Genomic DNA, 13,988 nt, shown 5'->3' with positions numbered 1-13,988 from the left:
TGATGAGCCCACAGTGGCTCGAAAACTAGTTAATGGTATAATAAATCATATCTAAAATCCAGAAAAGCAGTTGGTTCCATATTTATACCCAGATAAATGAGAAATGTTATATAAATAACAAGCTTACAAGTTTTATGAAAAGGATAGTTGCTACTCACCATATAGTGGAGATGCTTAGACGCAGACAGGAACAACAAAAAGACTGTCAAACAAAGCTCTCGGCCAAACAGGCCTTCATCAGAATTAGACAGAAAAAAAAAACACACACACACACACACACACACACACACACACACACACACACGAGTGTGTGTGTTTTGTCTAATCCTGATGAAGGCCTGTTTGGCTGAAAGATTTGTTTGACAACCTTTTTGTTGGGCCTATCTGTGACTCAGCATCTTCACTATATGGTGAGTGGCAACTATCATTTTCATAATATTGTCATTATTCCATCCTGGATTTTCCAAGCTTACAAGTTTCTTGTAAATGTTTCATTGAATAGTGTTTTACAGAGACAGCCTGTCTTTGTATCAAATAGCAGTGGAGCAGATTTCATTTGAGAGTAGAAATAAGTTGCTAAATAGTATTTGTGTTCTGTGAATTAGACCAGTGGCCACAGATATAATAATTAGCACAAGTGCCTATTGCTTTAGTAGTTAGGCCAAGGGTCCTCTGATTCAATAGATGACAGGACAAGTGCCAACAACAGTACTTGCCTCTGTGTTAGGCACCCCAGGTAGTGCATTTAATAGTGATTAGAACAAGAAGCAACACGGTTCTTGTCTCTTTATAGTGGGAGGCCCATGTTTAATAGGATAGAATCATAGCGAAAGGGGTTCTGGCTGATGTGTGTGTGTTGGTTGATTTGTTGGTCAAACACCATGAACATAAATATTTCTAATGGCAAATAAACTTGTTTAAAGAGTTCATATCATCTCGCTTCCTTGGTAGTTTATCATCTCGCTTCCTTGGTAGTTTATCATCTCGCTTCCTTGGTAGTTCACCATCCCTGTCAAACATTCTTCTCTGTTTCTAGTACCAACCTTAAAAGACCAAGGCTGTTCTGCTCCCTCTCGAGTTTGTAATAAAAATTAATTAGGGAAAAGCACAACATAACAGTATTGTCATCAACATTGCGATTGCGCCATGCAGGCAAAACCAACTCTGTATTGGTAGCTTGGACCTGTGCTGGGGTGCAATAAGCCTGTAATTTTCCAGTATCCAAGTAATTATTTGAATTCAGCCCTACTTACCCCTGAGTGAAGTGATATGTCTGTTCCATTTCATATGTATACACTTTGTTTCTTGTGAATGTGTAACTTTAATAATTGAAGTCTAAGTCTACCATGTATTTATGTTTAATGAATTTAAAACTACAATTTAATGTTTAATTCCAGTTGACAATCTGTTATCATAATGCTATCTGACTACATATTTGTTCATCATGGTATGACATTAAGAGCAATGGCCTCATAACTTTTCCACATTTTATTGTATGTTGTACTGTAATTAATAATGACACTCATTAATGGGAATTGATTTGTTATTCCAGTTAATGTGTGAGTTTGAAACAAAGGTTAAAATTTGATTTTTATTAATGTGAATTCAAATTTCTAGCTTTCTGGAAGAAAACTGTGTGTTGACATCAGTGTAACTGCTGAAATTGAGGTCATACAATCAAACAAAACTCAGGAATTGGAACACAATCTATCAGTGCAACAAGAAGATCCGCAGAAATCAACTTGTGAAATTCATGAAATGTTAAATGCAGTGCAGTTACGGCATGATGGGAACATATATGTTTCACAAGAGCTTGTGAAGAGTCTTAATGATTCTCACTGGATAAGTGCAGTGAGAAATGTGTGCAAGATGACTGAAGTGGTTTGCAGCCAAAAAGTATTAGATATGTCACATTTTCCTATGTTGGGTCTGAGTTTACTTGAAGAACAAAAAGATAATTCATCTAACACAGACAGCAGTCTGGTTTGTATAACACGAATACCTGGTGATGAATTAGCAATTAGGACATGGGCAAAAATTCATGGAATAAACAATTCTCTCATAAAATGCATATGTGAACATGAGATCAGTGATTTAGAGTCAAGTGGACAAACATTTGATCTCATTATGACTCAACCCTTTGAAACAACTGGTGAGCTGAGAGAGAAAACATTTAATTCACTGAGCACAATCAGGTAAGCATTCCATGTCATTTTGCATGGGATAGTTAAACTTGGTAGTATGTAACCAAAAACACATTACAAAGATGCACATAACAGATACTGGTGCAAAAATGTGCCCAACTGTAAATTTTCAAACAGAGTAATGACAGATGTGTGGAGTCACTCTTAACACTGAATGTTTACTTTCTTTCACCCTTTCAACACACCTTCATGAATATGTGCCTGAGAGGTCATGGTTTTGAATCCCAGAAGTTTTTCTCTAATTTTTCTTCCATATCTTCATATACATGCCCATGTTTTTGCTCCACTGTCGTGTGTGTAATTCACTAATTGTTACGGTAGATGTATGATGTGCTGTTCCACATTTTCACCATAAAATTTTCTCTTCATTCAACATAGCTGAATGTGGTGACCATAGATGTTGCATCAAATTTTGTCGAAAGATGGGCGATTTTCAAAGGTAAATAATTTGTAAGGTTTGCCAGAACTTAAGAGAAGGTGGAATCCGTGAAATGCGAATGAAGTAATAATTCAATGGATTTGAAAACTGACAATCAGTGTAGCTATTGATGAGAGGGCACAAAATCTGAAACAGGATATATCTATTTGAACATCAAGCAAATTGATGAAGAGGCTGGGGTCAGCAAAGGTTCTAGGCCCGTAATTTTGCATGAGGATTTGACCATTCTGTGACTGATTTCCAAACAGTTCACTTTCATGATATTTTTTTATCTATGCTAGAATGGTGAAAAGAAATCTGCTGGCGTCAAACGTTGGCCTTAATTTGAGGAAGAAATATCTGAGAATATACCTTTGGAGCACAGCATTGTATGGAAGTAAATCATGGAGTGGGGGGAGGGGGACCATAGAAGAAGAGAATGGAAACTTTGACATGTGGTGCTATACAAGGATGTTGAAAATTAGGTGGACTGAGAAGACAAAATGTGAGTTTCTCTGCAGAATAAACGAGGAAAGAAATAGGGGTAAAACACTTATCAAGATGATAGGACTTTCTTGAAGACATAAAGGAAGTAACTTCCATGATACTAGAGGGAACTGTAAACTCTAGAGGAAAAAACTGTTGGAAAACACAGAGATTTCAGTATATCCAACAAACAATTGTGGAAGTTGTGTGTATGTGCCTGAGATGAAGTGATTGGTACAGGATTGGAAGTCATGGTGGACCACATCAGTCCAGTCAGATGACTGAGGGTTGATAAAAAAATTATTCTTCATTTTTATCTATTCTGATAGAAGTGTATACTGGTCAACTGCTAAAATACAAATAATTACTTTGGTACATATACAGTGGTCACTAACATCAGAAATTATACTTTGAACCTGATAACAGTCTATTACAAGACTGAAACTCCTTTTCAGTAACAATTTCCTCCTATCTTCTACTCTTTCTTCAAAAAGGGAATCCAAGATTTATCGCTCAAGTTCCAGTTAAGTGCCTCCTGTCCCCCCCTTCCTGACTGGGCATTTGTGTTGTCCTCATCATTTCATTATCATCATCATCATCATCATCATCATCATCCCTCCCTCACCCTCTCCCTTTCTCCCTCTCCCTTTCTCCCTCTCCCTTTCTCCCTCTCCCTCTTCCTCTCCTGTCTTACTAACACTAATGAGTTCAATTGATAAAAACAGGTAGCTTTTTTGCCTGTGTTATCAGGAAGGACTTTCCTGTGCTAAATCCAATAACTTTCAGCTGTCACACATCATTTAATTGAAATTGTTGATCAACAGTTTTTTTTTTTAGTACTCTGTCACAATTAAAACCATTTATTCTTAGCTAATACATATCATTGTATCAAACAATTGAAAATCCAAGTAGGAGTATAAACAATGTAGGAAAAGATACTCATAGATCGCTACTTAATGTAAAGAAGACACGTCAAGTTGCAGACAGGTGCACTTAATAGACATTTACATAGAGCTTTTGGCCACAACCTTCATCAGTAAAATAGAGACTCATACACACGATCCACACACGGGCAAGCACACCTAACACACACACACACACACACACACACACACACACACACACACAGCCAGCAATCTGGAGGCGGTGGTGGTGGTGGGGGGTGGTGGTAAGTGTTGTCTAGACAAGACAGCCTAGACACAATGAGAGGGAGCCGAAAGGCACGCACTTAAACTCACGCAGGCTGGCGTGAGGTCTGAAACAGGATATGTATGAATGCTATAAAGAAAAGTACGTAGCTTCTGGAATACTTAACTTTAATCCACATTTGTAGAACATCGCTCTTGATGATACATTAATACAATCTCAATATCTATACTGGTAATGGTGCCTTGCTAGGTCGTAGCAAATGTAGCTGAAGGCTATGCTAACTATCGTCTCGGCAAATGAGAGCGTAATTCTCAGTGAACCATGGCTAGCAACGTCGGCTGTACAACTGGGCTGAGTGCTAGGATCTGTCTCTAGACCTGCCGTGTGGCGGCGCTCGGCCTGCAATTACTGACAGTGGCAACACGCGGGTCCGTCGTATACTAGCGGACCGCAGCCGATTTAAAAGCTACCACCTAGCAAGTGTGGTGTCTGGCGGTGACACCACATTCCTCCCCCGCAAATCGGTGAACGGTTGTGTTATAAGGCTTCCGCCCGCCGTGGGCAGGACCCCATGTTGACGTATGCGACGAGGTGGGGAGCCTAACAACAGGCGAGGCTGTGCCACCCGCACCCGGCCATTCGGTCCGAGGGGAGCTAGGAAACGCCTGGAAACCTAGTCCAGGGTGCACGCCAACATGCGGTGTATGCGCCCGTAGATAGTCAGGAGGGGCCGAAGGGTCGACCTCCATCGAGTCGGAGCACCTGACTGGCGAAGACGACATCTGGTCCGGAGCGGGCAAGAGTTCCATGGCAGAGGACAGCTGGTCACGGGAAGCGATCGGCGGCGCGTGACCCAGGGAGGCGCCTGGCGGTTGCAGCGACGCGTCCACTGCGGGCGGCGCCGGCGGGAGAACAGGCGGCGGCGCGTCGCCATGTGGCAAAATGGAAGGCAGTGTCGGTAACACCTGGGGATGAGGCGAGCCAGGAGATGGGTCCCCAGGGCGCTGACCGGACGGCACCGTCGCTGAAAGCAGACGGGGAGCGGCAGAACCCATGCGACGACAGAGGCGCAGCGGATTGAGATGCCGACGCACCTCACCAGCGGCCCCCAGAACCAGATACATCGCGCGGCCGAGGCAGCGAAGAATGCGCCCTGCGAGCCAACGCCGTGAACCGCGATAGTTGCGATAGTATACAACGTCGCCAGGAGCAAAAGCAGGTGGCTGTCGCTGCATAGGAACCTGATGTGGCGGATGCAGTAAAGACATCAAGTTTCGATGAGAGCGACCGTGTAGCAACTCAGCCGGCGAGCGACCATCGCGGGGCTGAGAGCAATACGAGGACAAAAAGAGCAATAACGCGTCCTCCCGAGAATGCGACTCTTTTAACTTCAACATCTGTGACTTGAAAGTCCGGACCAAACGTTCAGCGGCACCGTTTGAGTGAGGCGAAAATGGCGCGGATGTCAGATGTTGAATACCATTGGCCTTGCAGAATGACTGAAATTCTGCGGACATGAATTGTGGGCCATTGTCGGAAACAATAGTCTGCAGAAGACCTTCAATGCAAAAGATAGCGGACAACACTTGGATTGTGGCAGAAGACGTCGTGGAAGACATCCAGACAACAAAAGGAAAATTACTGAAGGAATCAACAACAACCAACCATCGAGCATTCCAGAATGGACCAGCAAAATCGATGTGTAAGCGTTGCCAAGGGGAAGTGGCTTTTAGCCATGCAAAGAATTTCCGCGGTGGTGCGGATTGTTGTTCGGCACACGCCATGCAAGAAGAGCACATATTCGTAATCGCAGCATCGATTCTGAAACAAGTACAGTGCTGACGAGCAAGTTGTTTCGTGCGCACTATACCCCAATGTCCTTGGTGGAGAAGCTTTAAGACAGAGGACCGTAACGAACGTGGGACCACGACCCTGGACTGATCATTATCAGAACGCAACAGCAAAACACCACGTCGTACAAAAAGTCTCTCCCTGTGAGCAAAAAATCTGCGAACCAACGGATCCTCGATCCGTGACTTTGACAAGGGCCATTGCGTAGCAACAAAACGCAAAACAGTAGCAAGGACAGGGTCTGCAGCTGTGGCTATAGCTACACGACGAAAATCAATCAGAAACAATTCGACCACGTCATTGGTTTCCGAATCAATGAACTTGCAAGCAAGTTCGGAGGAATCGAATGCTCTATCCTCAGCAACAGGCAAACGGGACAACGCATCGGCGGTTCCGTGCTTAGCAGTGGACCGATACAAGATATCATAGCGGTACTGCGAGAGGAAAATAGACCAGCGAATGAATTTCTGCGCTGTACGTGGAGGTACAGGCTTGTTCGGATGAAAAAGTGATGTCAAAGGTTTGTGGTCTGTGATGATGGTAAAGTGACGACCATACAAGAAATCGTGAAACTTTGTAACACCAAATACGAGAGCCAAAGCTTCTTTCTCTATCTGTGAATAATTTCTTTGCGCAGACGAGAGCAATTTGGACGCAAAGGCAATAGGGCGATCATGCGAACCATCTTTGTGCGCAAGCACAGCACCGATCCCGAAATCCGATGCATCTACCATCAACAAAAGGGGTTTCTGGGGATTGAAAGGCGTAAGGCAAGTATTAGAAAGCAACGCCGATTTCAACTGGCGAAAGGCGCGTTCGAATTCCGTCGTCCAGACGAACGGAACACCTTTACGGCGTAAGCGATGAAGCGGAGCTGAAATGGAAGAGGCATGGGGAATATAGCGATGGTAATAATTTATTTTACCCAGCACACTCTGTAGCTGCTTCAAATTCTGCGGCGAAGGTAAGTCTTGTATGGCACAAAGGTGCTCTGGACTGGGATGTATGCCTTGGGCATTGAGTACATATCCCATCCTCGTCGCCAAATATGTTGTGTCTAGACAAGACAGCCTAGACACAATGAGAGGGAGCCGAAAGGCACACACTTAAACTCACGCAGGCTGGCGTGAGGTCTGAAACAGGATACGTATGAATGCTATAAAGACAAGTACATAGCTTCTGGAATACTTAACTTTAATCCACATTTGTAGAACATCGCTCTTGATGATACATTAATACAATCTCAATATCTATACTGGTAATGGCGCCTTGCTGGGTCGTAGCAAATGTAGCTGAAGGCTATGCTAACTATCGTCTCGGCAAATGAGAGCGTAATTCTCAGTGGACCATGGCTAGCAACGTCGGCTGTACAACTGGGCTGAGTGCTAGGATCTGTCTCTAGACCTGCCGTGTGGCGCTCGGTCTGCAATTACTGACAGTGGCGACACGCAAGTCCGTCGTATACTAGCGGACCGCGGCTGATTTAAAAGCTACCACCTAGCAAGTGTGGTGTCTGGCGGTGACACCACAGTAAGGATAGTAGTGTACAGGTTGGGAGAGAAACAAACACTGTCTGATGGAGTGTGCAGGGACTAGACTATCAACAGGCAAAGCGTCAGAAGGTTGTGGGCAAGAAGGTGGGGAAAAAAGGAGAGGAGCAAAAAAGGACAGGTGGGTGCATTGGCAGAGGGCTGCAAATAAACAGGTAGGAAGATGAGAATAGGGAAGAGATGACAGGAGAGAGGGGGTGGAGACTACTGGGTGGAGGATGTGGGAACAGTATGTTACCGTAGATTGAAGCTGGGATAATTACTGGAGTGGAGAATGTGTTGTATGGATAAGTTCCATCTGTGCAGTTCAGAAAATTTGGTGGTGGATGGAAGGATCCAGATGGCTCAGGTAGTGAAGCAGCCATTGAAATCAAGTGAGTTATGTTCAGCTGCATGTTGTGCCACAGGGGGTCTACTTTGCTCTAGGTCACAGTTTGGCGGTGGCTGTTCATTCTAGTGGACAGCTGGTTGGTAGTCATACCAATATAAAAAGCTGTGCAATGGTTGCAGCAGAGCTGGTGTGCAACATGACTGCTTTCACAGGTGGCCCTGCCTTTAATGGGGTTGGATAAACCTGTGACAGGACTGGAATAGGAAGTGCTGCTGGGTGGATGTATGGAGCAGGTTTTGCACCTGGGTGTTCCACAGGGATATGATCCTTGTGGCAAGGGCTGGGATTGGGAGTAGCACAAGGTCGGACTAGGATGTTGTGGAGGTTGGATGGGCGACAGAACAGCACTTTAGAAGGGTGGTGGAAGGATTGGGGCTGTGAGGGGTAACGATGTGGCAGATCTGTTTGCGGACTAGGTCTGTGGATAGTGCCTGTCTGTGAATTCCTTGGCGAGACCCTCAGCATTCTGAGCAAGGGAGTTTTTGTCACTGCAGAAACACCATCCTCTCCCACTACCTCCAAGAACCAGCCACAAAGGAGTGTCTTCTTCATCACCCAGTACCACCCTGGACTGGAACAACTGAACCACATCTTTCGCCAGGGCTTTGTTACCTGTCATCATGCCCTGAAATGAGGGACATCCTACTCGATATGCTTCCTACCCCTCCTAAAGTGGTGTACTGTCACGCACCCAACCTCCACAACATCCTAGTCCATCCTTATGCCACTCCCAATCCCAACCCTTGCCACAAGGATCATATCCCTGTGGAAGACCCAGATGCAAAACCTGTCCAGTCCACCCACCCAGCGCTTCCTATTCCAGTTCTGTCACAGATTTATCTTACTCCACCAGGGGCCAGACCACCTGTGAAAACAGCCATGTCGTTTACCTGCTGTGCTGCAATCATTGCACAGCTTTGTATATTGACAGACTACCAATCAGCTGTCTACTAGGAGGAATGGCCAGTGCCAGACTGTTGCCAAGCACAAAGTAGACCACACTATGGCACAACATGATGCTGAAGATAACACACTTGATTTCAATGGCTGTTTCGCTACGCCTTTCCTTCAACACTAGCTTTTCTGAACTGTGCACATGGGAGTCATCGTTACAACACATTCTCTGTTCCCGAAATTATCCCGTCTCAAACTACGGTAACATAGTGGCCCTCCACACTACAGTCTCCATCCACTCTGTCCTATCATCTCCTCCCCATTCTCATATCCCATCCTGTTTATTACAGCCCTCTGCCAATGCATCCTCCTGTCTTTCCCTGCTCCTCTCCCTTTTTGCTCCTTTTTCCCCCACCTTCCTGCCCCACAACCTCCTGATGCTATGCTTGTTGACAGTCTAGTCCCTGCACACTCCACCAGACAGCATTTGTCTCTCTCCTCACCCATACACTACTGTCCCTTTCCCTTCCCCACGCCCTTCAGATTGCTGCTTGTATCCTGCGTGATAGTTGTGTTCTGTCCCAAAATGCTGGAGTTGGCAGTTTTGTGTGTGTGTATGTGTGTGTGTGTTTGGGGGGAGGGGGCTGTGTGTGTGTGTGTGTGTGTGTGTGTGTGTGTGTGTGTGTGTGTGTGTGTCTTTTACTGATGAAGGCTGTGGCTGAAAGCTTTGTGTAAGTATCTTTTAATTGTGCCTGTCTCAACTTGACACCTCTTCTTTATGGTAAGTAGCAATCCGTCTTTTCCTAGATTGTTGTACATATCATTGAATGAGTTGCAGATATTAATCTCTTTTTTCAAGTTCTTTTTACTAACTGATTCTACAGTTTGAATCTTTTTTCTTAATAAGCATTGCAGCGAAATTTTTTTTGTGTTACAAAAAATGTAATTTATACTTTGCATATTCCTCCATGGTTTAGTAGAGAGTGACCAGTACCACAATGTATCACCTGCTAACAATACCAGGGTCAAGCATATGTGAAACATAACAGGACAAACAAATAAAACAATAAAAAATCCAGGTTGATGTATCAACAATTATGAAAAGGATAGCTTGTTACTCACCGTAAAAAAGACACATTGAGTTACAGACAGGCACAACAAAGAGGCTGCTTTTCAGTATTGTTGAACAAACAAACAGTGTTGGCTCTTACAAGGAAATTTCTTGTAATGTAATACAGTAGGTCACTGTATTCATTTAAAGCTTAAGCATCTATTCTCTTACTGCAGTGTGTTTTCCCATAACTTGTTTTCGCATAACTTTTGGGTTGTGCACATCCAATTCACACTGTAAGACTCAACACAGGGGGAAACTGACAGTTCAGCTCATTGTTTCTGTTCTGAGGGTGGAGACAAAGTAATGCCAAATGTGATGGTTATGGTGCGGGCTTTTACAAGAGCTGTATTCCAGAGATGTTTCGTGCAGTTGGCGTATTAATAGTCTAAGTGTAGGGGCCTACTTTGAAGGTGATTGAGTACCAACACCTTCATTGCTTAAGACATGAGCCTTGGAAAAGAGAGGAGTGAGCATGAAATTCCTATCCCTCAATACAAATTATGTTCCTCATGATTTCCTATATGAATTAATATGAATGCTGAAACAGTTCCCTCCAAAGGACATGCTCAGTGTCTTCCCTGCCTCGTCTTGTCCAATGTGAGCTTGTACTTCATCTCTAATGACTTCATCACCAATGGTGCATTAATCCCTTAATCTTCCTTCTTTTCATTTGTGTGTATACAGTGTAGCTGAACAGGGTTATGATACTTCTCAAACAGATTCGTAATGCTGAGTAATATTTTACCTCTCTCTGTAATGTTTTATATCCACTAAGTGTGAAGCTTGTTTAAAACATAAAATATCTCATTAAATAAAACCTTGTATAGCCCAAGTTTAAGAAGTAAAAGAATGAAAGAGAGAGGGAGAGAGAGCTATATATGTCAGGAGTTCATGGTGTAGTGAGCAGTTTGCAGATCTCACTACAATTAGCTGTTTCTTATCTGTTTCTTATTTATGAACCTAACACCAACCAAACTCATTGTTATCAATTCACTCTTGAAAGATTCAAGAAAACTTTGGACAGAAACTTTGGCGATCTAAAAATCTCTTTTCATTGTATACAATTTTAAACATAGATTTCTTTTCACTATATGATATAACATATGATGGGCGTTAAAGGGTTAAGGGGCACTAAGCCAATCATTATCAACATTTAGGAACAACAACATTCAATTATGAAATTAGAATGAAATCCAGACCATTAGCTGCTTACAGGTGTTGATAAATATCAACGGGGATAATTGAAAATGTGTGACCCGACCGGGACTCGAACCCGGGATCTCCTGCTTATATGGCAGAAGCTCTGTCCGACTGAGCCATCGAGGACACAGAGGATAGTGCGATTGCTGTAACTTATCTCTGGCATGCTCCCCATGATACCCATATTTCCAACTGACTGTCCACACGCTACATTTGTAGTGTCCATGCCCACTGTACTCCTTACTCGCGGCAGTCAATCTACTGATTTCCATAAGAGTTTGAGCAATGTGAGTGCATCCACACTGAAGAAGATCACTGGCCGGTAAGCTGAACATGTCCAAAAGAACAGATACCATCTTCAGATACATTCAATTATTGTGCAGAATACAATTCAGAACTCTTGTGTTGATTATAAGATTGAGTTCCTCAAACAAGAGATCCTGCAGAATGGATGGTGTATCAATGAAAATACATAATACGTTTTTTATACATGGGTTCTCCTGCCACCTCTTGGTGAGTAGATTTTTTTATCTACCCAGGTACAGAATATACGGTATGAAATATGCCCAAAAAATGCAGGATTACATCAGCCCTAATGGAGATAAGAGATTTGAAATTCTTTGTTTGTCACAGATCCTGCTACAATAGAGGCATAAGTGGTGTGTATAGGTTACTTAGTTCATTAAAAACTTTGATCTCAAATACGATCTACAAAAAAATCAACTGACCAAAGACCAAAAGCAATAAGGGGATCAAGTTCAAGAATGTACAGGACATTCTGCCAAGCAACCACATCAAATTTGAGTTGGCTTGTGACTAACTGGTGTGTGGCAGACATGTACCTAAAGTTTAAGATCAGATATGTTAGCTACCTAAACACAATGCGTACTGTGGTGGGGTTCATCATTGGGTTGGATCTCAACTGCTGAAAGATTGCTTCAGAAGTGAATTTTGATGCTGGCCCAGAGTCCAGTTGAAAAGTGATATGTTGATCACCACAGATGAGACTGAACAACAACTGCCTCTCTCTTGGTATTCCTGCTGGACGCATCTCGTGTGTTACATAAACCTGTGTTTGTAACAAGTGCTGTGTAGCATTTTTGTCACTATTGTAGAAAACTGACACCATATACTGCCAGAACCATAAGCAGTACAAATGGTGTGGCATATGCTGTTCAAGGCAGTTGAGATGATATGGCAAATCAAAGTGTATCAATAATTGAATTTCCATTGTTGTAATAGTCTGGTTTATTAATACAACACTGAAAATTCCTGGAAGGAGTAAAGGTGACCATGCAGCTGATGAAATGAGCACTTGTCTGGTGCAGAAGCAAGACTGAAATTGTTGTTCATCTTTTGATCAATATCCTTCCTTAGAGCTAAGTGACTAAGCGATGCATACACGCGCAAATGTACATGCACGGTTGTGTTAACCCTGCTAGATGCAGTTTCAGTGCATTGCAGGCTGACTGGGTTAAGGGATTGTGTCAGGAGGAGAGTAGTTGAGAAGATTGAGGGGGAGAAAGGGAAGGTGGACATTAGGAATTTAATTTCCTGGAAGGAGAGGCAGTAAAGAAATGAGATAGAAACGTGGTATTGACGAGCTCACCTCAGCACTGTTGCCTGTGGCACACAATGTTATGGCAGAGTGGTTGGGTGGGGAGGTGGGTGTGAGGGTGGGGGAGGGGGGGGGGGGAGGAAGAGGAAGACAAAGACTGTGGAGAGAATGTGTGGGTACAGATTAATAGAGTGTGGAGGGAGCCTTGGGCACAGGGAGAAGGTGAGTTTGAGGCAGGGGCTAGGAGTTAGTAGGGATGAGGCCAGGGGAGTTGTGGGGTTAAAGAATGTGTTGTAAGGACAATTTCCTAGTACATAATTCAGAGAAGCTGGTATTCTGGTGGCGGTGAAGGGCAACAATTGTGAAGCAGCCACTGAAGTTAAGCCCATTGTTCTCGGCAATATGCTCTGCCGTTAGGCGACCTACTTTGCTGTTGACCACAGTTCAATAAAAGCTATTTATTTGGATGGACAGGAGTTACAACAGAGTTAACTTGTATTTGTCAGAGGGTGCAGTTAAATTTTGGAGTGCACTGACACGCTTTACATATGTTCTTTTTAGTGAAAAACAACTGCCTTGTTATTGTTCATGAGTACATTGATCACTAGCAGTGCAGGTCATTTTTCTTTATCATTTCATTCTGACAGCAGCTTTATGATTATCTTATTGGTAATAAATATTTTGCCTCCAGTGGAACTTCAGCAGAGAGCTGTTGAAGTCGGACACTGCTGTGGGTCAACCTCCAGAACTTGAAAATATCACTGGTTCTTTGTGCACTGTAAAATGTAGTATTTATCAGCATGTCCGAACTTTGTTTGAGACTTTTTTCCTTCTTTTCTTTAGGAAACTTTTGAAGAGAGAAGGCATTCTGTTACCTAAGTCTATTTCTGTAGACTGTAAGTTAGTACAGTCTGAATGGATTAAAAAGGTATCAGGAGTACGTGATATCAGTTGCACATGTGGTTATGATATCGCTGATTTCATCAATGAGTACCAGGTATGTTATTAACAGTTGTATATCTGGTTTTTTTTTTGTGCATTGCTGTAGATTATAATAACTTGTTGTTTGATTATTTACTTTAGATTCTGGGTTTGTTAAGATAATGAGTATGTTATGTCATTATTTCCAAAGTGCCTCTTGAAACATGACTCAAGTTTGGTATGCCAGAATGG

At 43.1% G+C, this 13,988-nt stretch overlaps 1 protein-coding gene and 1 non-coding gene across 5 annotated transcripts in view; one reads left to right on the top strand and one right to left on the bottom strand.

Annotated features, from left to right (window-relative positions):
• LOC126092015 (protein arginine N-methyltransferase 9-like) overlaps window positions 1–13,988 on the top strand; it is a 148,257-nt gene that overhangs the window by 78,695 nt on the left and 55,574 nt on the right. For all 4 annotated transcript variants that reach the window (XM_049907400.1, XM_049907401.1, XM_049907398.1 and 1 more), the window contains 2 exons: window positions 1,618–2,195; window positions 13,659–13,812. In XM_049907400.1, coding sequence (XP_049763357.1) covers window positions 1,618–2,195; window positions 13,659–13,812 — 732 coding nt within the window. The remainder of the gene's footprint in view (window positions 1–1,617; window positions 2,196–13,658; window positions 13,813–13,988) is intronic.
• Trnai-uau (transfer RNA isoleucine (anticodon UAU)) lies at window positions 11,310–11,384 on the bottom strand. The gene has a single exon. It is a non-coding gene; the product is annotated as a tRNA-Ile (tRNA).

The sequence above is a fragment of the Schistocerca cancellata genome, chromosome 7 (assembly GCF_023864275.1).
Source record: "Schistocerca cancellata isolate TAMUIC-IGC-003103 chromosome 7, iqSchCanc2.1, whole genome shotgun sequence".
Taxonomy (NCBI): domain Eukaryota; kingdom Metazoa; phylum Arthropoda; class Insecta; order Orthoptera; family Acrididae; genus Schistocerca; species Schistocerca cancellata.
This window is presented reverse-complemented; position numbering and strand designations above follow the sequence as displayed.